The sequence below is a fragment of the Hevea brasiliensis genome, chromosome 17 (assembly GCF_030052815.1).
Source record: "Hevea brasiliensis isolate MT/VB/25A 57/8 chromosome 17, ASM3005281v1, whole genome shotgun sequence".
In the NCBI taxonomy this organism is placed as follows: Eukaryota; Viridiplantae; Streptophyta; class Magnoliopsida; order Malpighiales; family Euphorbiaceae; genus Hevea; species Hevea brasiliensis.
Genome location: NC_079509.1, coordinates 56,787,794 through 56,810,480, shown reverse-complemented (window position 1 = coordinate 56,810,480; position 22,687 = coordinate 56,787,794). Strand labels below are relative to the sequence as shown.

The 22,687-nt window shown below is 31.3% G+C and overlaps 3 protein-coding genes and 1 long non-coding RNA gene across 4 annotated transcripts; all 4 read left to right on the top strand.

Annotated features, from left to right (window-relative positions):
- Positions 1–1,215: 1,215 nt before the first annotated feature.
- LOC131175317 (TMV resistance protein N-like) lies at positions 1,216–3,625 on the top strand. Its single transcript, XM_058139043.1, has 4 exons — positions 1,216–1,501; positions 1,546–1,684; positions 2,306–2,375; positions 3,491–3,625. The coding sequence occupies exons 1-4, from the start codon at positions 1,216–1,218 to the stop codon at positions 3,623–3,625; spliced, it is 630 nt and encodes a 209-aa protein (XP_057995026.1).
- A 2,204-nt stretch (positions 3,626–5,829) lies between these two features.
- On the top strand, positions 5,830–9,160 carry LOC131175316 (disease resistance protein RPV1-like). The gene is made up of 5 exons (XM_058139042.1): positions 5,830–6,299; positions 6,921–7,989; positions 8,108–8,548; positions 8,647–9,003; positions 9,122–9,160. Exons 1-5 carry the CDS (start codon positions 5,830–5,832, stop codon positions 9,158–9,160), a joined length of 2,376 nt encoding a protein of 791 aa, XP_057995025.1.
- Positions 9,161–9,324: 164 nt separating this feature from the next.
- On the top strand, positions 9,325–11,046 carry LOC131175413 (uncharacterized). The gene is made up of 2 exons (XR_009145603.1): positions 9,325–9,383; positions 10,659–11,046. It is a non-coding gene; the product is annotated as an uncharacterized LOC131175413 (long non-coding RNA).
- A 7,372-nt stretch (positions 11,047–18,418) lies between these two features.
- On the top strand, positions 18,419–21,438 carry LOC131175567 (TMV resistance protein N-like). Its single transcript, XM_058140203.1, has 2 exons — positions 18,419–19,186; positions 21,279–21,438. The coding sequence occupies exons 1-2, from the start codon at positions 18,438–18,440 to the stop codon at positions 21,322–21,324; spliced, it is 795 nt and encodes a 264-aa protein (XP_057996186.1). The 5' UTR covers positions 18,419–18,437; the 3' UTR covers positions 21,325–21,438.
- The last annotated feature ends 1,249 nt before the right edge of the window (positions 21,439–22,687 follow it).

Below are 22,687 nucleotides of genomic sequence, written 5' to 3'. Positions count from 1 at the left end.
AGGGATATATCTAAACTGACTTGGAGGAAAATAGTACAATATGACCTAAAGACATTATACATTTCTGAGGATTTAACCTAAAATCGTTTAGAGTGGAGAAAACGAATCAATATAGCCGACCTCAAATTTTAAGGATAAAAACTTAGTTGAGTTGAGTTTTTGTAATGTTAAATTAATAATATTTATTAATTTTATGCATATATAAATGTGTTCACATTTTAATAAGATTTTTAAAATTTAAAAATTAAAAAATAACTTTTAAAAGTCATTTTTTAAAAAATGGCTTAATTTTTTTAATTGAAAAAATATTTCTTATTAATTAATTTTTTCAAGAACTTTTAAACACTAAAAAAATATAAACAATAATTTTTAAAAAAAATATTTTTCAACCTTAAATATTTTTTAACCACTTCCCTTTCACTTATAGATTTTCCACACAAGTGTTATTGGTCAAGTCAAACAGCTTTCTAGAGTGAAACTTCCAAGAAATTCCCTCCTCTGGTCTTCCAGGTGCTATTTTTTTTGGTTGAAGTGCATACAAGTGTTTTTTTCAAATATATATATATATATATATATATATATATATATAATTACTTAATTTTATTAAAATAAAAAATTAAATAATAATTTTATTGATATTAAATAAAAAATTTTATAAAAAATTTAAAAATTTAATGAAAATAAAATATAAAAATTAAATGACATAATTTAAAAATTAAGAATTAAATAATTAATTTTATTAAAATATAAAAATTAAATAATAATTTTTTACTTTTTCTAATTATTTTCAGACAAAAATTAGCTGTCAAGTAAAGTATAATTAACTTTACAGAATGAACTTCCCGGAAGTTAGTGGTGCTCTCGTGGCTTTGTTCCTGATTTTTGTGGTTGAAGTGTTCTGAACTTCTGATCCATTCACATGGATGAATTTCTTGTGGATCGATCTTGATTTGGACCTCCTCATTCATTTTCATTGATCTTGTGGTTTTGTTCTTGATTTTCTTGGTTAACTTGTAGGATCTGCTCTATGGTAGGCTGAAGAGTCATAGTCTCTTGAAATATTCTCTTTTTTCTTCATATTGCTAACGAGCGTGTTCTGTGGATCTAATGGTTTTATTCAGAAATTTGGTGGCTCATATCTTCTGTTCCATGGATGTACCTTGATTTGGATAACGTCATTCATCTATTTGTCTTGGAAGTTTTCTCTTTTATAGAATGGCTGCTTCATCATCTTCTTGTCCTTTTGATGCGTTCTTGAGCTTTAGAGGCGATGACGTTCGCAAGACTTTTGCAGATCATGTCTATGCAGCTTTGACTGGAGCGGGGATTCACCCCTTCAGAGACGATGAAGAAATTAAGAGGGGGAAAAACATTGACCAAGAACTCACGAAAGCAATACAGCAATCAAAAGTAGCAGTAATAGTGTTTTCTCCAGACTATGCCTCTTCAAGATGGTGCCTTGATGAGCTTTTGATGATCAATGAGCGTAGAAAATCTGATGGTATGCATATTTTGCCAATTTTTTACCATGTCGATCCAGTGCAGTCAGGCGGCAGAAAGAAAGCTTAAAGGAAGCATTTGATAGACATGAACAGCAACTAAAGGAGGAGATAGACAAGGTGGAGAGATGGAGGGCAGCTCTTAAAAAAGTTGCAGATCTAGGTGGGGAGGTTTTAAAAGACCAGTATTTTTCTCAACTCCCCTGTGTTTTGTTCAAATTAATCCGAAAATACAATTCATTTTAACTAGAATTTCACTAAAATGCAGAATTCAGTTTATATGAGAGGTCTGTTTAACAAATAGTTTTATTATCCAAGTGCATAATGGTAGAGAAAAGTAGGAAAGGTAGGAGAGAGGGTATATGTTTTTGTAAGAAATATACCAGCATTTTAATCCAATTCATTTCAAATTTCATTAAATTTGATGAGAATTGATTTTAATAATTTTATAAAATTCAATCTTAAAATTTTTACAGGCTAACAAAATTTGGTGAAAGTCATTTCAACCAAACAACCACTTATTTAAACTACAACAATCTCCAAGACTACTACTTGACATTGTTAAAAAAACAATACTAATGACACAGATGTTGAAGGTGTTGAATTCTAATTGAATTGAAGCAGTTAATTGAATTATAATCTAAATCGAAGTTAAAGTTGAAATTATTATTATTTTTTTCGACAACTCAAATTCCTGCCATTCTAGTATTATTAAATCAATTAAGTAAATTTATTTTGTATTAGAAGGATGATAATCCTTATATATGCTCATTATATTTCTTTTTAACCATGACTTTGGCTTTTAGGTACGAGGCATCGTTCATTCAAAACATTGTCAAGCTCGTTGCGAATAAATTGGATCGCAAGCTTCTGCATGTGGGTTCCTACTTAACACTTTATCGTACAGGTAATATCTCCATATCTTCAATGCAAAGACTACAGCTGCCATCTCCAAATCATGGGTAGGGTAGTTCTTCTCGTGCCTCTTGAGTTGTCTTGATGTATAAGCCACTACCTTCCCATGCTGCATTGAAACACACCCCAATCAAACTCTAGAGGTGTCACAGTACACCGTATATCCTTCACCACTTACTGGTAATGTCAGTATAGGACTGTAGTTAGGCACTCCTTAAGCTTTTGAAAGCTTCCCTCACAATCATCAGTCCAGATGAACAGGACATTCTTCTCAGTTAACTTGGTTAGGAGAGCTGCTATTCTGGAGAAATTTTATACAAAACATCTATAGTAGCCTACTAAGCCCAGAAAACTTCACACCTTAGTGACCGTTGTAGGTCTAAGCCAATCTGTTATTGCTTCAACCTCTTGGGATCCACTTGAATACCTTCACTAGAAACTATATGTCCCAAGAATGAGATGCTCTCTAGCCAAAATTTGCATTTTGAAAACTTAGCATATAGCTGATGCTCCTTCAATGTTTACAACACCACCCTCAAATGCCAAATATGCTCTTCCTCGGTCCGAGAATATACCAAAATGTCATCTATGAAAACAATGATAAAGCGGTCTAGGAACGGCCTGAATACCTTGTTCATTAAGTCCATAAAGGCCGCTAGTGTATTAGTGAGTCCAAAAGACATCATCAGGAACTCATAATGACCATATCTAGTCTTGAACGCTGTCTTTGGTACGTCCTCGCTCCTGATTCTTAACTAGTGGTAGCCTGACTGTAGATCTATTTTGGAAAAGAACCTAGCCCCTTGGAGCTGATCAAACAGATCATCGATACGAGGAAGTGGGTACTTGTTCTTCACAGTCACCTTGTTCAACTGTTTATAATCAATACACAACCTCAAGGACTCGTCCTTTTTCCTTACAAATAGAACAGAAGCGCTCTAGAGGGAAGTACTTGGACGGATAAAACCTTTGTCCAGAAGCTCTTGTAGCTGCTCCTTCAGTTCCTTTAATTCTGCAGGTTTCATCCTATAGGGTGGCATTGATATGGGGTTTGTACCAACATAATATCTATGCAGAATTCTATTTCCCTCTCTAGAGGCAACCCTGGAAGCTCCTCTGGGAAGACATCCACAAATTCCTTGATAACAGGAACATCCTCCATATTAACACCTTCAACAGATGTGTCTCTCACTAATGCCAAATACCCCTGACATCTACGCCTCAACATCTTCCTAGCACTAATTACTAACACCAAGTTTTAGGGAGCCATGCTCCTGTCACCATCAAAGCTAAACTCTTCCACACTAGGTATATGAAAATACACCTTTTTGTTCATGCAATCTAAAGTGGCATAATGAGTTACCAGCCAATCCATTTCCAAAATTACATCAAAATCCATTACTGGTAGAGGACCCAAGTATGTTGGGAGGATCCTTCTATCCACTACCACTGGGCTACCCGAAAAAACCATATCTACGTCTATGTTGTCACTAAGAGGGGTAGCTACAGACAATGGGCATTCTAAAGTTGTAGGGCTCCTACCCAACCTCATGGCAAAAATGGAGGAGACAAATGAGTGCGTTGCACTTGGATCTATCAAAACATGAGCCTCATAAGAACAGACTAGAAGAATATCAGCCACAACTGCATTTGAAGCTTGAGCATCTTGATGGATCAAGGTGAAAACCCGAGCCTGACCCCTACCTTACATTGCAGAACCCTGAAGTTGACTCCTGCCTCCTGATCTGCCTCCAAATCCACGTCCTCCTTGTCCTCGGCCCTGTTGGCCACTGAACTAACTGCCCACCATGCTAGAAGCACCAGGATATAGTTGACGAGGGACATTTGCAACAGAACCCAGTGATCCCATCTGTGGCTCACTGAACAGGGGGCATTCTCTAGCAAAGTGACCCTACTGGCCATATCGGAAACATCCTCCTGAACTCATCATATAGGGCCCTAAATGTCCTCTTTCACACTGTGTGTAAGGTGCCAAGGAAGATCCTGAACCAGACTCAGAACTACTGTAGCCCAAACTCAGACCGCTGTTAGAACCTCTAAACCCCCTAACTTTGTGTTTACTGCCTGCCTTCCTGCTTCCTCTGACCTTTCCACTATAGTGGCTTTGACTGCCACCCATACTACTTATTTGTGGCACATTGGATGGCCCTTCAGCTCGGTTTTTCTTTACTCTGCTTCCATCATCACCCATATAACTAATTTCAATTTGTCTGGCTCGATCCACCCATACTCTCGGATTTTTTGTATGGTTCACAGTTTGAGAGAAATTTAGCCCAAAAGTCAAAATATGCTAAAATTTTATGGGCAAAAATTGAATAAAACGCTCAATGAATTTTTATGTTCTTGGTGTCTATGGAATGCTCTCGAGATGTAGATAAGGTTTAGGACAATAACTGGTCTAATTGGTGGCCGAATCGACTGGAATCGGCTCGAGAAGGTAGAACATCGCGCGCACGCGCTGGAGGGAGTTTGGTACGACTTTCCGGCGAGGAGAAGACATCCAGGTGGGGCGCCGGTGATCGGGGAAGGGCTAGGCGGCGGTTGGGTAGCAAGGGGAGGAGAGAGGAGAGAGAAAATAGAGAGGGAAGGGAGGTGCAGCAGGTGCACGATAGGGAGGAAGAAAAAGAAGGAAATCTGGTCCGATTTGATCGGTTTGGCCGGTTCGATTCAAAACACTCGAAATTAAATTTTTACTCTGCTTTGAGACAAAAAACGAGGTCCAAAAATTTCAGAAAAATTTCAGAAAATTCAAAAAAATTTATAGAATCTAAATATATTTTTATTTTTGCCATGTAATCTTTAAATTAATTTTTAAAAATGATCGAAGTTTAATAATTTTAGGAAATCAAATTTGATTCAAAAATTCAGAAATTTTAAATAAAATCTTAAAATATTTAATACAATAAAATATTAATATTTATATATAAAATAATTATCTAAAATTTTGGAGTGTTACAAATGGATTAGGTAATATTGGTAATATAAAAAAATATTTAAATAATTTAAATTAAACTAATTATTAAAATTTTAATAATTAAATTGATAAAGTTAATTAATCATTTCCCCTTCCAATTATAGTTTTTCCACGCCAATATTATTGTTCAAGTCAAATAGCTTCCTAGAGTGAAACTTCCTAGAAATTTCCTCCTCTGGTCTTCTGGTGGTTTTGTTCTTGATTTTCTTGGTTACATGTTACGATCTGCTCTATGGGAGGCTGAAGAATCAGAGTCTCTTGAAGAATTCTCTTTTTTCTTCATATTGCTAACAAGTGCGTTCTGTGGATCTAATGGTTTTGTTCAGAAATTTGGTGGCTCATATCTTCTGTTCCATGGATGTACCTTGATTTGGATAACGTCATTCATATATTTGTCTTGGAAGTTTTCTCTTTTATAGAATGGCTGCTTCATCATCTTCTTGTCCTTTTGATGCGTTCTTGAGCTTTAGAGGCGATGACGTTCGCAAGACTTTTGCAGATCATGTCTATGCAGCTTTGACTGGAGCGGGGATTCACACCTTCAGGGACGATGAAGAAATTGAGAGGGGGAAAAACATTGACCAAGAACTCACGAAAGCAATACAACAATCAAAAGTAGCAGTAATAGTGTTTTCTCCAGACTATGCCTCTTCAAGATGTTGCCTTGATGAGCTTTTGATGATCAATGAGCGTAGAAAATCTGATGGTATGCATATTTTGCCAATTTTTTACCATGTCGATCCAAGTGCAGTCTGGCGGCAGAAAGAAAGCTTCAAGGAAGCATTTGATAGACATGAAGAGCAACTAAAGGAGGAGATAGACAAGGTGGAAAGATGGAGGGCAGCTCTTAAAGAAGTTGCAGATCTAGGCGGGGAGGTTTTAAAAGACCAGTATTTTTTTCAACTCCTCTGTGTTTTGTTCAAATTAATCCGAAGATACAATTCATTTTAACTAGAATTTCACTAAAATGCAGAATTCAGTTTATATGAGAGGTCTGTTTAACAAATAGTTTTATTATCTAAGTGCATAATGGTAGAGAAAAGTAGCAAAGGTAGGAGAGAGGGTATATGTTTTTGTAAGAAATATAAGAGCATTTTAATCCAATTCATTTCAAATTTCATTAAATTTGATGAGAATTGATTTTAATAATTTTATGAAATTCAATCCTAAAATTTTTACATGCTAACAAAATTTGGTGAAATTCATTTCAACCAAACAACCACTTATTTAAACTACTACAATCTCCAAGGACTACTACTTGACATTGTTAAAAAAACAATACTAATAACACAGATGTTGAAGGTGTTGAATTTTAATTGAATTGAAGCAGTTAATTGAATTATAATCCAAATCAAAGTTAAAGTTGAAATTGTTATTATTTTTTTCGACAACTCAAATTCCTGCCATTTTAGTATTATTAAATCAATTACATAAATTTATTTGTATTAGAAGGATGATAATCCTTACATATGCTCATTATATTTCTTTTTAACCATGACTTTGGCTTTTAGGTACGAGGCACCGTTCATTCAAAACATTGTCAAGCTCGTTGCGAATAAATTGGATCGCAAGCTTCTGCATGTGGGTTCCTACTTAACAGGAATAGATGATTATGTAGGCCGGATTAATCAGTGGTTGCAAGATGAGTCGACAAATGTTAGGATATTGGTCCTTTACGGGATTGGTGGTGTTGGAAAGACCACCATTGCAAAGACTGTTTATAACCAGAACTCTGACAAGTTTGAAAGGAGCTGCTTTCTTGCGGACGTTGCTGAAACATCAGAACAGCCAAAAGGTATGAATAGCTTACAAGAACAGCTTCTTTCAGATATCCACAAGCGGGAATCAGTAAAGATATATAATGTAGATGAGGGAGTTATGAAGATCAAGGATGCTATGTGTTGCATGAAAGTTATCATTATTCTTGATAATGTGGATAATTCAGAACAATTCAAATCCATTATTGGTAAGCAAGAGTGGCTGTCGTCGGGAAGTAAAATGATCGTCACAACTCGATTGAAGTGTTTGTTAAGTGAAGGTTGTTGGAAACTTCACATTGAGCCATTGAGTGTTAAAAAGTCACATAAACTCTTCGCCTTGCATGCCTTTGGACGAGAAGATTCTCCTGAAAATTTCGATGAGCACTCTGAACGTGTAGTGAGCCTTTGTGATGGTCTTCCATTAGCTCTCTGTGTTTTAGGCTCCTTTCTTCGTCGCAGAAGTATAGATGAATGGAAAAGTGAGATTAAGGAACTGCAAGAAATTCCTGATAGTCGAATTCAAAAGATTCTCAGAAAAAGCTTTGATTCTCTACATAATGATCGTCATCGAAGCATATTTCTTCAGATAGTTTTTTTCTTCATTGGGTGGGATAAAGATGTTGTAGTTAAAATTTTAGAGGGCTGTGGCTTCGAAGCAATAATTGGAGTTCAACATCTCTTGGATAGATGTCTCATTGAAATCGATGAAAGAAACAACCTAGCGATGCATCAGTTGGTTAGAGACATGGGTAGGGAAGTTGTTCGCCAAGAATCTCCTGATGAACCGGGGAAGCGCAGTAGAATATGTAATCATAAAGAGGTATTTAGGGTGCTGACAGAAAAAACCGTGAGTTACACTTCTCATACACATCTTTGTTTTTGGTTTTTACGTGCTTCTCCTGTAACTCTTTTTGTGTGTGTTTCTTGGTTTGATGCAGGGTACCGAGACAATTAGGGGCCTCATTCTTGACATGCATTTGTTAAGAGAAGAGAAACATGTCGGCCCAATTTCAAATTATGGAAATTACAGTCATGAAAATTCGGTGGAGGAATCAGTGCTTGGTTGTGAAGATAATCGTTCAATGCATAATCGTCTTGGTGGCATCGTTTGGCAGCGGATTGTGAATTGTATCCCAAAAACCTCATCTACCTCTGCAGATGTGATAAAAACAGAGGCATTTGCAAACATGCGCCAATTAAATGTGCTCCTGCTCGATGATGTTAAGCTTGATGGAGGATATGAAGATTTTCCAAAACACTTGGTGTGCCTGCGTTGGCTCAGATTCCCTTTGAACTCTATGCCAACGTGTTTAAATGTGGAGAAACTTGTTGTTCTTGATATGCGGTATAGCAGGCTAAAACATGCTTGGCAGGGAAAGGTGTGTGACTCACTCTTCTTGTCTTTTTCTCTTTATAATCTATCAAATTATATGACAATTTATTGAAGCCGATTTTTTTTTTTCCACTAAATTTTCAGTCCTTTCCATGCTTGAAGATCCTTGACCTAAGTCATTCTCATTTACTCACTACAACCCCTGACTTCACGGGACTACCTGGTCTTGAGAGTTTGCTGCTGAAAGATTGTATAAATTTAGTCAAGATTGACAAATCTATTAGAGTCCTAAGGGGACTTGTCTTGTTAAATCTTGAAGGCTGCGTAAAACTCAAGGAGCTTCCAAAGACAATTTCTGATTTGAAATCACTTGAAGAACTATATTTGACTGGTTGCTCAGAACTTAAAGTGCTACCCAAAGTGCTGGCTCAGATGGAATCCTTGAAGGTGTTTTTTGCTGGTGGAATTACCTTGAATGAATTAAGCTTTAGCTCGAGAGATGTAAGGGGGCCTTGGTCTTGGTTATCAGGCAGAGAAGGTCCAGAATCCACTATGTTTTCATCTGCTTTTCTTCCACGTTCTTTGACCCATTTAATCCTTCCAAACTGCAATTTATCAGATGGTAAATTTACCACGGATCTTCATTTGCCGTCTTTGAGACATTTAGTTCTGCGTGATAACCCATTTGATACTATATCGGCTGAAATTCCTGGGCTCCCTTCACTCGAATATCTTGATATAACGCAGTGCAACGACTTCCACGTTATTATAAAGGTTCCTATCAGTATAGAGGAACTGAATTGGATAGGGAGGTCAATTACACGTCAGTCGGATTTGCTGCCTTTTGGGTTAGAGGACATCTCCAGTGGTCGTGAAAACCGGTAATTTTCTCAACTCTTTCAATATATTTATATTTAATTTATTTAAAATACTTTCAAGTGGACTCAGTTGGTCTGACGAATATTTCTAAAATATTTTGAAGCTTTAAAAAGTAGCGTTCAAAATATTTTGATTTAAGAGGGTGAGTTCCATATTCTTCTCCCCTCTAAAAAATTTTGCCAAAAGTGAGTAATTTCTTCTATCATTTTAAATTAACTTATTAACAAATTACAGGTTATTTTTATCAAAAATTTATTTGAATTGTTTTTTTTTTTATAACTTTGAACAAATAAAAAAAATTGGATTGTTTTTGAAAAAGAAAGATATGCAATTATATTTATATTTATTTTTTATAATATAAAAATACACTTAAGTTTAGTCCCTAAACTTTATGAGCAAATTTTGTCACTGAATGTTTTAAGAATGACTTGTAAAAAAATTGTGAAAATTTATGTGAAAGAGAAAACAAATGCGAGGAATAAATATAAATTGAATGTGAATATAAAGAATAAATAATAATATACTGATAATATATATATATATATATATATATATATATATATATATATATATATATATAAATAAATTCTTATAAAATGAAAATAAACCTTGTTTTTATGTAAAAATTTTGTGTAGATTTAACTTAATCACTATATATATATACATGAATGAAAGTATAATGAACAGAATTTATATATTTATATCTTAACTTTATAAGTGAATTTTTTTTATGAAAATTTTTAAAGAGGTTTTTTTGGATAAATTTTGTTTATAGTCACCCAATTTTATTAATTATTTTATTTTAGTGATTATTATTTCATTTAGGCCAAGTTTTGAGAGAATCTCTGGTACAACTCATAAAAAGAGAAATTATATCTGCACTGAGTCTAATTGAAATTTGTTTTTATCTTTTTATTTTTTTTTAGGAATTTAAGAATAGGGATTAACAAATATAATAAACAGTATAAAAATAATTTTTTTTTATTTTTTAATATGATCTAGCAGGGAGAAATTTTTTTTATAATTTAAAATCATATAAGACACACACATAGAAATTTTATAAAAATTCTATCAAATTTTGGTGTGAAAGGTTGCTAATAAAAAAAATAAAAAATAAGTAATTTTATTAAAATAAATTAAAATATAATGATTAAAATAAAATAATTAATAAAATTGAGTGAGTACTAAACAAATTTATCCTTCATTTTCAACTTACTAAATAAATTCCTAATCTTTGTGCTTATTAGATTTCCATTTTACCATGACTTTGGCTTTAGGTTCATGACATCGTTCTGCCAAAATGTTGTGCAGCTTGTTCAATCGGATTGCCCGTATTTCCGGAGGAATTTCATTATGATGAACAATAATGTTTGGTGCCAATTACAATTTCTGGGGGATGGTCTTCGGTCACGTGAAATACTACAGGAGAATACTTCGGGTCCTTCGCTTGCGCATAACTTACTTCTTTGGGATATGCATAAGGGAAAATTAGTAGAGGCGGACGAGGGATATATGAAGACCGGGAGTTTCTTGGCTATCCTGAGGGTTTTCATTGAAAGTTTGATTTAAAAATTAAAAATTCAATTAATTGAAATTTTGATGGAAAAAGCTACTATGAGATTTCTCACAATGGATTTTAGTGTGCTTAATTATATGATTAGTTGATATTACTTAAATAATATATTACTTAAATAATATTAAAATTTAATTAAAAGTTAAATTTTACTTTTATATATGACTTAAACAATGTAATTGATAATTGATTTAATTGTTGTATGGAGCAGATTAATAACTGCAATTGTTATTAATAATTGATAGTCGGTAATTGATAACTAATTGTAATTAATATACCATAAGCATTTAGCAAAACTATGAGCACTTGTTTCGATTAATGATAAAATGACTAATAATGATAAATACTATATAATTTATTTTACTATTAAAATAAATATATAGTTATTAATTTATTATATAATATATTAAAAATATAATTTTTTTATGTATATATAAGCCTAAACATTATAATTACAATTTTAACTAGAGAGACTAAATTAATTAGTGAAAGTTAATAGTAAATTATAATGTAATTTCTAAAATTTTATTTGATTAACAACATAGTCTATTAATTTAAATTTAAATTATATCTAAATATTTTAATTTATTATATAAAATATACTTATAATGTAAAATATATTTTATAATTTTTAATTGAAAATTTGATACTACAAAAAATGTATTTTAATTTAATGTATTAGTATTAAAGTAAAATATTAATTTATATATATATATATTTAACAAAGTTTTTAAAAAGTGAAGAAATGTAAAATGTAAATATCAAGGTTTTCATACTTGAACCGATCATAAAACAGGTGGAAGATAGAGAGATAAGGGTTTAAAGTTTAATAGGGGTTAAACCAGTACACTATTAAATAAATATTATAAAATTATTAATAATGATATTTAATTATAGTTAATACATTTATATATTTTATAAATAATTATTAAAAAATTTAGTTAAATTTTGATATGTAATTTTTTAAGAAATAATTTAGATATTTCATTAAATTTTTTAAATAATAACATTTAATTGTTTACAACAAAAAAAGTTTAAAATTGAAATCTTTTATAATAATTTTATTCGTATTAATGAACAATAAACATAATATATTAATTTATAGAACATAATAAATGAAAAAATTTATATAATAATAATAATAATAATAATAATAATTTAACATACAAATAGAATAAATTATTAAGTTGCAATAAATGAAACTAAAAAAGTTATTAATTATTTTATATGTAAGAGTTATTGATTATATATATATAAAAGCATCAAATTAACAAAATATAACACAATATGTATTAATTATATATAAACACATAATTATATTAAACTATATAAAGTATCCAAAAAAAGAAAAATTCATAAATAGAATCAATTTTGACTTTTTTACTTGACATAATTTAATACAATTTTAGTTAATTGTCGATAATTGCATTAAAATCATAAAATAAGTTCACATCAATGTAATTCAATTTATAAAATTAATTTTTTTAATTGTGATTTTTATGGATATAAATAGTTTGGATTTTAAAATATTAATTTTTATAAACCATTCACACCTTATTTTTAATGCTAAAAAAAAATAAAGTTACAAAAATTAGTAAATATAATAACATAAATATTCATCTAATTAAGTAATATATAACGCTAACTCCACAATAACATTTTTTTTTATGATATATATATATATATATATATATATATATATATATATATATATGTTGATTTATATTTATTTTGTTTAATTTTTTTAATTCGTAGTCTTAAAAAAATTAAAATGTTGGGTTTTAATCAATATTCATAATTTTGTATGTATTATGTTATTTTAGTTCAAAGTGTTATAAAAAGCCCAATTCAATTTATTTTTAATATATTTTATTTCTCTATAATATTTTATTGTGGTATTCCTAATAATAGATCTATTATTTAACAAATTACAGAAGATCAACGAGTATGTAAACCTAATTATAATGAATTTATATATTAATATAATCTTAATAAATAATTTATTATATGAAAATAAATGTATAATTGTCACGACCCAACCTATGGGCCGGACCGGCACTAGGACTTGGGCCAGCCTAAAGCCCCCGAGGCCCGTAGTAAGCCTAACTATTCCTTAACCCAACTCTAAGGCCCATTTGGGCCCAATTTCAAGAAATCAACCGGACAGAGTCCGGCCATAAAAGGGACCTTTCAACGGGGAGTTTTTGACTCACCCGACCTGTAAACACAATATATAATCAATTGGGGGCTCAGCTCACCCTCCACATCCTCATACAGCATAAAAATAAATGGGAGCTCAGTTCCCTCATCCAGTCCATCAAACATGCATGTGATAATAATTTTACAGGTCCAAAATAACAATTTATATTACAGACCCAAATCAATTAAACACTTCTAACACATGCGGAAATTCTATAAGTTTATAGAATTACACAAACATGAATAGATGACCTGTGAGGGAGAAAAGCAGGTTAACCTAAAAAATATCCTCCTATGGCCTGGAAAAATATTGAACATGAGTGAGCGTTCGACTCAAAGAGTAAAATATCAATTTTAACCATAATCTCTATAACTATCTAAAATTAATGCATCCTGTAGAATGAAATGCAACATCAGCAATAAATTCACATCATAACAGCAAAAAGGTAATTTGGAGCACTCACACACCCAGTAATATCAATCATAATATATGAGAGCTAATCCCCTATACAGCTCTCTTAAATCCAACCTGTGCCAACGAAGAACTCAAGCCGGACTTTCGCTTAATAAACCAAATCGGGGTCCCAGCGAAGAACTCAAACCGTGTCTACCCCGAAGGACCGGGTCCCAGTGAAGATTTCAAGCCGTGTCTACCCGTCCTATCCATAGTCCACACCAGATCACACGCACGCCAATGCACGCACACTGCTCCAAATTACCACAACAACATCCATGGCACTTTAACAGTTATGAATGCAACATAAAACGTGCCTAGAGTTTAACTACATAGATATATACATATAAGTGATGCATGGGCATGCTTAAACATATAATAATATCAAAATTATAATTAAAATTAATATTTTACTCACAGACTTGACAGCAATCACTGTGGCGGCTGAGCGGAGGAAGAAGGCTGTCCCGGCTCACCTGAAAATTATATTACAATTATTTAATACAAATGACTCAATACAAATCAAGAAAAGACCAAATACGTCCTAAGTCGTGCCGAAAATCCGGCAGAGTCTCCCCTATACCTAGAACCTACCCAACCTGCAAAATGGCTCAAAACACACTTCTATACTCACAACCCATATATCCACAACTCAATCACATCACATAGCCCCTCCTGGGCCCATCAAATCAGTCATCCATCACAATATGTAAAATTTCAATTTAGTCCTTATAATTGATCATTTTTGCAAAAACTGCCCAAATAAGCTCTAAAAATTCTAAAACTTTGCCCCACGGTCCTTAGCAATATTACTAAGCTATTGCAAAAAGAATCATAATTTTCTGAGCTACCACGAATATTTTATAGATTTTTAATCCTATTTAAGCACTAGAAAATTACGAAAAAGTAAGGTTCGGGTTTACCTTTGCCGATTTCGACTCCGGGGACACACTCGGGACATCTGACAATGGTGGGGTGGCCAAAACCTCGATTCAATTCGAAGACTTTTTTCCGTGGCAGTGCATGCAGCAGAAATTCACGACTTACCGGACAACTGTCGAATTTCCGCGAATTGAAGATACCTACACGAAGCCCACAATACAGAGGTTAGTACATAAATTTTATGGAATTTTCTAAGCTCATTAAATGCTTGGAAAAACACTGCGAAGTTCTGTGGGATTCACCGAAAAACGGTGTCGAAAAATTTCAAAATTTATATTGCCGCGAAGCTCTCGACGAGTGGAGCGCTCTGGTACTCTCGGTTTTCTCGTGGGGTTCACGGTTTGCGAGAAATCTAGCCCAAAAATCAAAATGGGCTAAAATTTTCCTGGTAAAAATTGGATAAAAAACTCGATGGATTTCGGTGTTTTTGGTGTCTATGGAAAGCTCTTGACGAGTAGATGGATTTGGACACAAGACCCGGTCCAATTGGTGGTCGGATCGGCCGGGAAGACGAAGCGGCGCGCTTGCGCGTCGCGTCGCTTCGGGCGCCTATTTTCGGCGTTCCAGCGGCGTGGCGGGCGGGCGGGGGACGTGCGCCGGTGAGGCAGGTTGGCGAGGGAGGCGACAGCGAGGAGGGAGGAGAGAGAAAACGGAAGAGAAAGAGAGGAAGGAGGAAACGCGCGCGGGAGAAAAAGAGAAGAAGAAGAAGGAGCCGGTCCGATTCGATCGGTCCGATCCGGTCCGGTTCGATTCGGCCGGTTTGATTCGGAATACAAAATTTTGAATTTTTACTCTGCCTTGAGACCGAAAACGAGGTCCAAAAATTTCGAAAAAATTTCAGAAAACTCAGAAAAATTCATAGACTCCAAATATATTTTTAGTTTTGCCACGTGATCTTTAAATTAATTTTTAAAAATCATCAAAGTTTTTATTTTCGGAAAATCAAACCCGATTTTGAAAATCAGAAAAATTTAAAATAATTTCCTAAAATTTAAATAAAATTAAAACATCCATATTTGCCCAAAAATAATAAATTTAAAAATTATGGGTGTTACAATAATTTATTATATTATAAAATTTTTAGTTGTCAATATATAAAATAGTATAGGGTTTATATGATGCTATTGGTTTTTTTTTCTTTTATTGTAATTTTTTACAATACTTTTATTTATTTTTTATTATTTTTTGTCAAATTTAATAATATTATAATAATATAAAGTTAAGGATATTTTAATATAATAATTCTACTTTACTAATTTATTTTTTAATTGTTTTAAATATTTAAAACTTATAATGTAAAATTTTATTTTAATTTTTGAATAAATATATTTTAATTTTATATATTAACTAAATATTAAAATTAAAATTTTAAATTTTAAATTCAATTCAAGTAGAAGAATTACTTTTCAGTCAAAAATTTATATATATATTTTAAAATGATTGATATTGATAAAAATATAAATTTAACCAAATTTACAATTTATTTTTATATATAAACAAATTTTCATTTATTTTATTTTTATTAAAAATAAAAAATAAATATTTTTATATTCTAAAATTATTTTTCAGTATAATAAATTAAAAAATATCTTTTATTGAAAACTTTAATGAAATTATTATAATTGCATTTGAGTTTTGACTAATTTAGGTAAATAGAATAAAACTATAAATAGAATAAAAATAATTAAAATTTTGAATAAAATTAGAAAAGTGCTCTGAATTTTTTTATTGATTATTCAATTTTTAAATAAATTTTTTTTATGTTAATAAAATATTGTAATTTATAAATTTATTTAAAATTTAAAATAAATATTATTCATAAAAATTATTTATACTCTATTTGAATAATTAATCATTTAAAACAAAAATGAATTTTTATTTTTTATTAAAATATAATAAAAAATCATAATATAAAATTTAGATACTCATTTATTTCAAATTTTTATCTATTTAAATAAATTTTATATTATTATTTAATGGCTAAATGATTAAAAAGAAATCGAAACATAGTTTTTCAAATATAGGCAAACATTTTAATTTTGTCAATTTAACCTTTTTAAACTGAACTCATCTTGAATTCGATTATTCTCTACCTAAATCCATCCTATTTCTGTTCTACCAGATTGAGTATTTGCAAATATCCAATCCGTTGCTATATCTAAATAAAACCAATATCTTTTCAAATTCAATGATATTTGTATAGGTTAAAATAGATTGATTTTTTTTTTCATATTTAATATTGATGCATCGAAAAATATTTAGGATTATCAATATCATTTTTGCGTTAAAAAAAGTGCATTTTAAATGTTATTGTATAAGATTTTAATTTTATTGAGTTTGCTTAGTTTAATTGTAGATTAATTATAATTTGTTAATATCCTTATATGAATTAGCATATTTTTTAATTTTTAATTTATTAATTAATCTTAACTAAATTTTTAATTTTAACCATGATATTGTAAGAAAGTCTAATTATATTTTTGCATATATTTATGTGAGAAATTATGCCTATCTTAATTTTATTTTAAATTGTTATGTTTTAGATTTTTAAAAATAACAAAAATGAGAGGAAGATAAAAAAAAGGAAAAGAAGAGTATTCTTATATGATTAATATGAAATAATTAAAAATGTATAATTAAGTTTATATTTATATTTTACTCAATGATGTATTTATAACATATATAACATAATTTATAATTTAAAAAAATAAAAATACTTATTAAATATATTAAATAATTAATATGTTAAATATATTTTAAAATTATTTATATTAAACAATGCGATAATATAAAATTTTTAAACACTAATATAATAAAAATATAAATTTTATAATGATAATGCCCAAACTAACCAAAATACATTTTAAAAATTATTCTATTTTTTAATTTTATAAATAATTATCTTTCACATTAATCTAACTATGCAACCTTATTACACAAGTTAATATTATTTTAAATTATAAAAAAATTAAAATAAAATATATGTAAATCAAACTTAAAAAAAATTAAAATAATAGAGTTTTAACCAAATTAATTTAATGAGCTAATTTACATTTATTATTAATTTATTTTAATTTTTAAATATTTTTTTCCATTATATTTTTAAAAGTTGTTATTATCTTACATTTAAGTTTATAATTAAATTAATATTATATATTAATAATACAATACATAACTTTCCTAAAAATATAATCAAATAAAAAATAATAATTCTTAAATTGATTAATTAAAATGAAAATAAAAATTAATATTTTAATTTAAATAATTAAATATAATATTTATAATTCTATGATAATATTATATTATATATAAAAAATAATAAATTTTTATTTAAAAAAATTAAGTCACTATAACGAATATAATGACATGAAAAATTAGTAATTTTTAAAACAATATGTATTCTTAAAATAAGTTCATATATAAAGATTAATCGAAATTAGTTAAAAATAAAATTTTATTTAATTTAGTAAAATACTATTTTATCAATTTGAAAATAATTATTAAAATTGATAAAAAAAAATTTTAAAAATTAGCTACTAGTAATAATATAGGAAAACAATTATATTATGTTTATTAATTAAATTATTTAATTAAACTAATTATTAAAATTAAGATTAATATAAAATTTAAGAATTAAATTGATAAAACTAAAGCGTTTTAATTAACTAAATCGGAAAAATCTTAGAAAGATTTAAATATATATATTTTTAATGTTTCGGCCGTTAATCATGTGGTCTTTCAATAATAGTTTTTCCTACTATGCATTTTCACACTAATATTAGTGGTCAAGTCAAGTGGCTTTTCCAGAGTGAAACTTCCCAGAATTTTCCTCCCATTTTCATTGATCTGGTAGTTCTGCTCTTGATTTTCTTGGTTAACCTGAATGTAATGCTCTATGGGAGGCTGAAGACTCGCAGTCTCATGAACAAGTTCTCTTTTTTCTTCATATGGTTTTGTGTTCAGAAATTTGGTGGCTCATATCTTCTGTTCCTTGCTTTGGATCTCCTTACTCATCTATTTGGCTTGGAAGTTTTCACTATAATGTCTGCTTCAAAAGCTGTAGCAACTTCATCTTCTTCATCTTCTTGTTCTGATGATGAGTTCTCGAGCTTTAGAGGCAAAACCACCCGTCAGGCTTCAAAAGCTGAAGCATCTTCTTCTTCTTCTTCTTCTTCTTCATCATCTTGTTGTTCTTATCATGCGTTCTTGAGCTTTAGAGGCAAAGACGTTCGCAAGACTTTTGCAGATCATCTCTATGTAGCTCTGACTCAAGCTGGGATTCACACCTTCAGAGACGATGATGAAATAGAGAGAGGAGAAAACATTGAGCAAGAACTCAAGAAAGCAATACAACAATCAAAAGTAGCAGTAATAGTGTTTTCCCCAGACTATGCCTCTTCAAGATGGTGCCTTAATGAGCTTTTGAAGATCAATGAGGTTAGGAAAGCTGGTGTTATGCATATTTTGCCAATTTTCTACCATGTCGATCCACATGCGGTCAGGTGGCAGACAGGAAGCTTCATGGAAGCATTTGTTAGACATGAAGAGCAATTAAAGGTGGAGATAGACAAGGTGGAGAGATGGAGGGCAGCTCTCAAAGAAGTTGCAGATCTAGGCGGGGAGGTTTTAAAAGACCAGTAATTTTCTCAACTCCTTTGTGTTTGGTTCAAATCAATACAAAACTTACAATACAGAATTCTGAATTTCATATAATTTATATTTAGTATATTTTATAATTAAAATTAATTTATTCTTATTCACTATAGAAATTTATTTATTCTTATTTCATAGATTATCTTCAATAATAAAATAAAATAATTGTTATTTTTTAGAAAAAATTATATTATATTTCATAAATTTATAATAATTAATAAATATATTAATCAATTAATAATATATATGAAAGTTCTATTTAACAGCATAAAAGTTTTATTATGTGAGTGCATAATGATAGGAGAGAGAAAGAGAGAAAGGTAGGAAAGAGAGGGAGGAGAGAGAAAGGGAAAGAAAAAAGCAAGAGTGGATGTATTTATAAGAAATATATGGGCACTTTAGTTTATTTATTTAAATTTAGTTTTAACCATGACTTTGGCTTTTAGGTACGAGGCATCATTCATTCAAAATGTTGTCAAGCTTGTTGGAAATAAATTGGATCGCAAGCTTTTGCATGTGGCTTCCCACTTAGTTGGAATTGATGATAGGGTTTTGAAATGAATTAGGCATTGAGTAGATCAAATTGTTATCGGGAGCAATATGATTTGAGTATTCAGTATAGTTTTGTAGTGTCATTGCTTTCTGTAGAAATGGGAAATGGGGAGAAATTTTTATTTTGTAGATTGAATGACTTTATTATTATTATTTTTATTTGCAAGAGGGTGGTGTATAAAGAATTGAAGCTAATCATTGGCATTTAGGACTAGAGACTAGGAAAAGGAACTTAGTGCAAAGTGACACTAATAAATTTAGCACTTCTGAGTATGACTAAAATCATTGCAAAATGATAGTAAGAGGATGAACTGAAAACTAATAACCTGAAATGCTTAACCTTTTTAAAATAATTTCAATTTTGTGGATTGTGGATGTTTTGACTTGACGTAGGCCTGATTAATCAGTGGTTGCAAGATGAGTCGACAAATGTTAGGATATTGGTACTTTACGGGATTGGTGGGGTTGGAAAGACCACCATTGCAAAGACTGTTTATAACCAGAACTATGACAAGTTTGAAAGGAGCTGCTTTCCTGCGGACGTTGCTGAAACATCAGAACAGCCAAAAGCTGTGAATAGCCTACAAGAACAACTTCTTTCAGATATGCACCAGGGGAAATCAGTAAAGATATATAATGTAGATGAGGGAGTTATGAAGATCAAGGATGCTATGTGTTGCAGGAAAGTTCTTATTGTTCTTGATAATGTGGATAATCCGGAACAATTCAAATCCATTTATCGGTGAGCAAGAATGGCTGTCCTCTAGAAGTAAAATCATCATGACAACTCAATTTAAGAGTTTGTTAACTAAAGGTCGTTGGAAACTTCACATTGAGCCATTGAATGCTAATGAGTCACGTAAGCTCTTCGCCTTGCATGCCTTTGGACAAGAAGATCATCCTGAAAATTTCAACGAGCACTGTGAATGTGTGTTGAGGTTTTGTGATGGTCTTCCATTAGCTCTTTGTGTTTTAGGCTCCTTTCTCGGCTGCAGAAGTACAGATGAATGGAAAAGTGAAATTGAAGAACTGAAAGAAATTCCTGGTAGTCAAATTCAGAAGGTTCTTAGAAAAAGCTATGATTCTCTGCAAAATGATCGTCATAAAGAAATATTTCTTCACATAGTTTTTTTCTTTATTGGGTGGGATAAAGATGTTGTACTTAAAAATTTTAGATGGCTGTGGCTTCAAAACAAATTCGGGAGTTCAAAGTGTCATGGATAGATGTCTCATTGAAATCAATGAAAGTAACAATCTTACGATGCATCAATTGGTTAGAAACATGGGTAGAGCAGTCGTTCTCCAAGAATCTCCTGATGAACCGGGGAATCTTAGTAGAATATGGAATCATAAAGAGGCGTTTAGGGTGTTGACAGAAAAAACAGTGAGTTAAACTTGTCATGCACATTTTTTTTTTGGTTTTTACATGCTTCACCTGTAACTCTTTTTGTGTATGCTTCTTGGTTAGGGTACCCAGGCAATTACCTGTAATTCTTTTTGTGTGTGTTTCTTGGCTTGGTGCAGGGTACCCAGACAATTAAGGGCCTCATTCTTGACATGCATATGTTAAGAGAAGATAAACATGTCAGACCAATTTCAAATTATGGAAATCATATTTATGAAAATTCTGTGGAGGAATCAATGCTTGGTTGTGAAGATAAACTATTCAATGTTTAATTGTCTTGGTGGCTTTTGGCAACTGATCATGAATTGTATCTCAAAAACTTCGTCTACCTCATCAGATGTGATAAAAACAGAGGCATTTGCAAATATGCGCCAATTAAATGTGCTTCTGCTCAATGATGTTAAGCTTGATGGAGGATATGAAGATTTTCCAAAACACTTGGTGTGTGCCTGCGTTGGCTCAGACTCCCTTTGAGCTCTATGCCAACGTGTTTAAATGTGGAGAAACTTGTTGTTCTTGATATGCGGCATAGCAGGCTAAAAGATGCTTGGCAGGGAAAGTTGTGCGACTCACTCTTCTTGTCTCTCTCTTTATAATCAATCAAATTATATGACAATCTATTGAATCCAACCTTTTTTCCCACTAAATTTTCAGTCCTTTCCATGCTTGAAGATCCTTGACCTAAGTCACTCTTATTTACTCACTACAACCCCTGACTTCACGGGACTACCTGGTCTTGAGAGTTTGCTGCTTAAAGATTGTATAAATTTAGTCAAGATTGGCAAATCTATTAGACACTTAAGGAGACTTGTCTTGTTAAATCTTGAAGGCTGCATAAAACTCGGGAAGCTTCCAGACACAATTGCTGATTTGAAATCACTTGAAGAACTATATTTGACTGGTTGCTCAGAACTTAAAGTGCTACCTAAACAGCTGGCTCAGATGGAATCCTTGACGGTGTTTTTTGCTGGTGGAATTACCTTGAATGAATTAAGCTTTAGTTCGAGAGATGTAAGGGAACCTTGGTCTTGGTTATCAGGCAGAGAAGTTCCAGAATCCACTATGTTTTCATTTGCTTTTCTTCCACGTTCTTTGACCCATTTAATCCTTCCACACTGCAATTTATCAGATGATGATTTTCCCACGGATCTTCATTTGCCTTCTTTGAAACATTTAGTTCTGCGTGATAACTCAATTCGTACTATATCGGCTGAAATTCTTGGAGGCCTGAGCCTCCCTTCACTCGAATATCTTGATTTATTGCGGTGCAACAGCCTCGACGTTATTGTACAGGTTCCTATTAATATAGAGGAACTGAATTTGATAAAGCGTAGGCCAATTACACGTCTGTCGGACTTGCTGAGTGTTGAATTAGAGGACATCTCCGGTGGCCGTGAAAGTCTAGCCAGCTATGAAAACAGGTAATTTTCTCTACGCTTTTATTTAAACTAGGTTTTCGCCCACCATATAGCTTTTTCAATATATTTATATTTAAATAAATTCTTATAAGTTGAAAATAGGTTTAATA

Bases quoted from the DNA above. Each gene is read 5' to 3' on its own strand.
- LOC131175317 (XM_058139043.1), top strand. From the start codon at position 1,216: ATGGCTGCTTCATCATCTTCTTGTCCTTTTGATGCGTTCTTGAGCTTT. The intron at 1,685-2,305 runs GTATTTTTCTCA...TTTGGCTTTTAG, and splicing joins GGGGAGGTTTTAAAAGACCA to GTACGAGGCATCGTTCATTC. The intron at 2,376-3,490 runs GTGGGTTCCTAC...ATATCTATGCAG, and splicing joins TGGATCGCAAGCTTCTGCAT to AATTCTATTTCCCTCTCTAG.
- LOC131175316 (XM_058139042.1), top strand. From the start codon at position 5,830: ATGGCTGCTTCATCATCTTCTTGTCCTTTTGATGCGTTCTTGAGCTTT. The intron at 6,300-6,920 runs GTATTTTTTTCA...TTTGGCTTTTAG, and splicing joins GGGGAGGTTTTAAAAGACCA to GTACGAGGCACCGTTCATTC. The intron at 9,004-9,121 runs GTAAGGGGGCCT...GCAATTTATCAG, and splicing joins TAAGCTTTAGCTCGAGAGAT to ATGGTAAATTTACCACGGAT.
- LOC131175567 (XM_058140203.1), top strand. From the start codon at position 18,438: ATGCTCTATGGGAGGCTGAAGACTCGCAGTCTCATGAACAAGTTCTCT. The intron at 19,187-21,278 runs GTAATTTTCTCA...GGCTTGGTGCAG, and splicing joins GGGGAGGTTTTAAAAGACCA to GGTACCCAGACAATTAAGGG.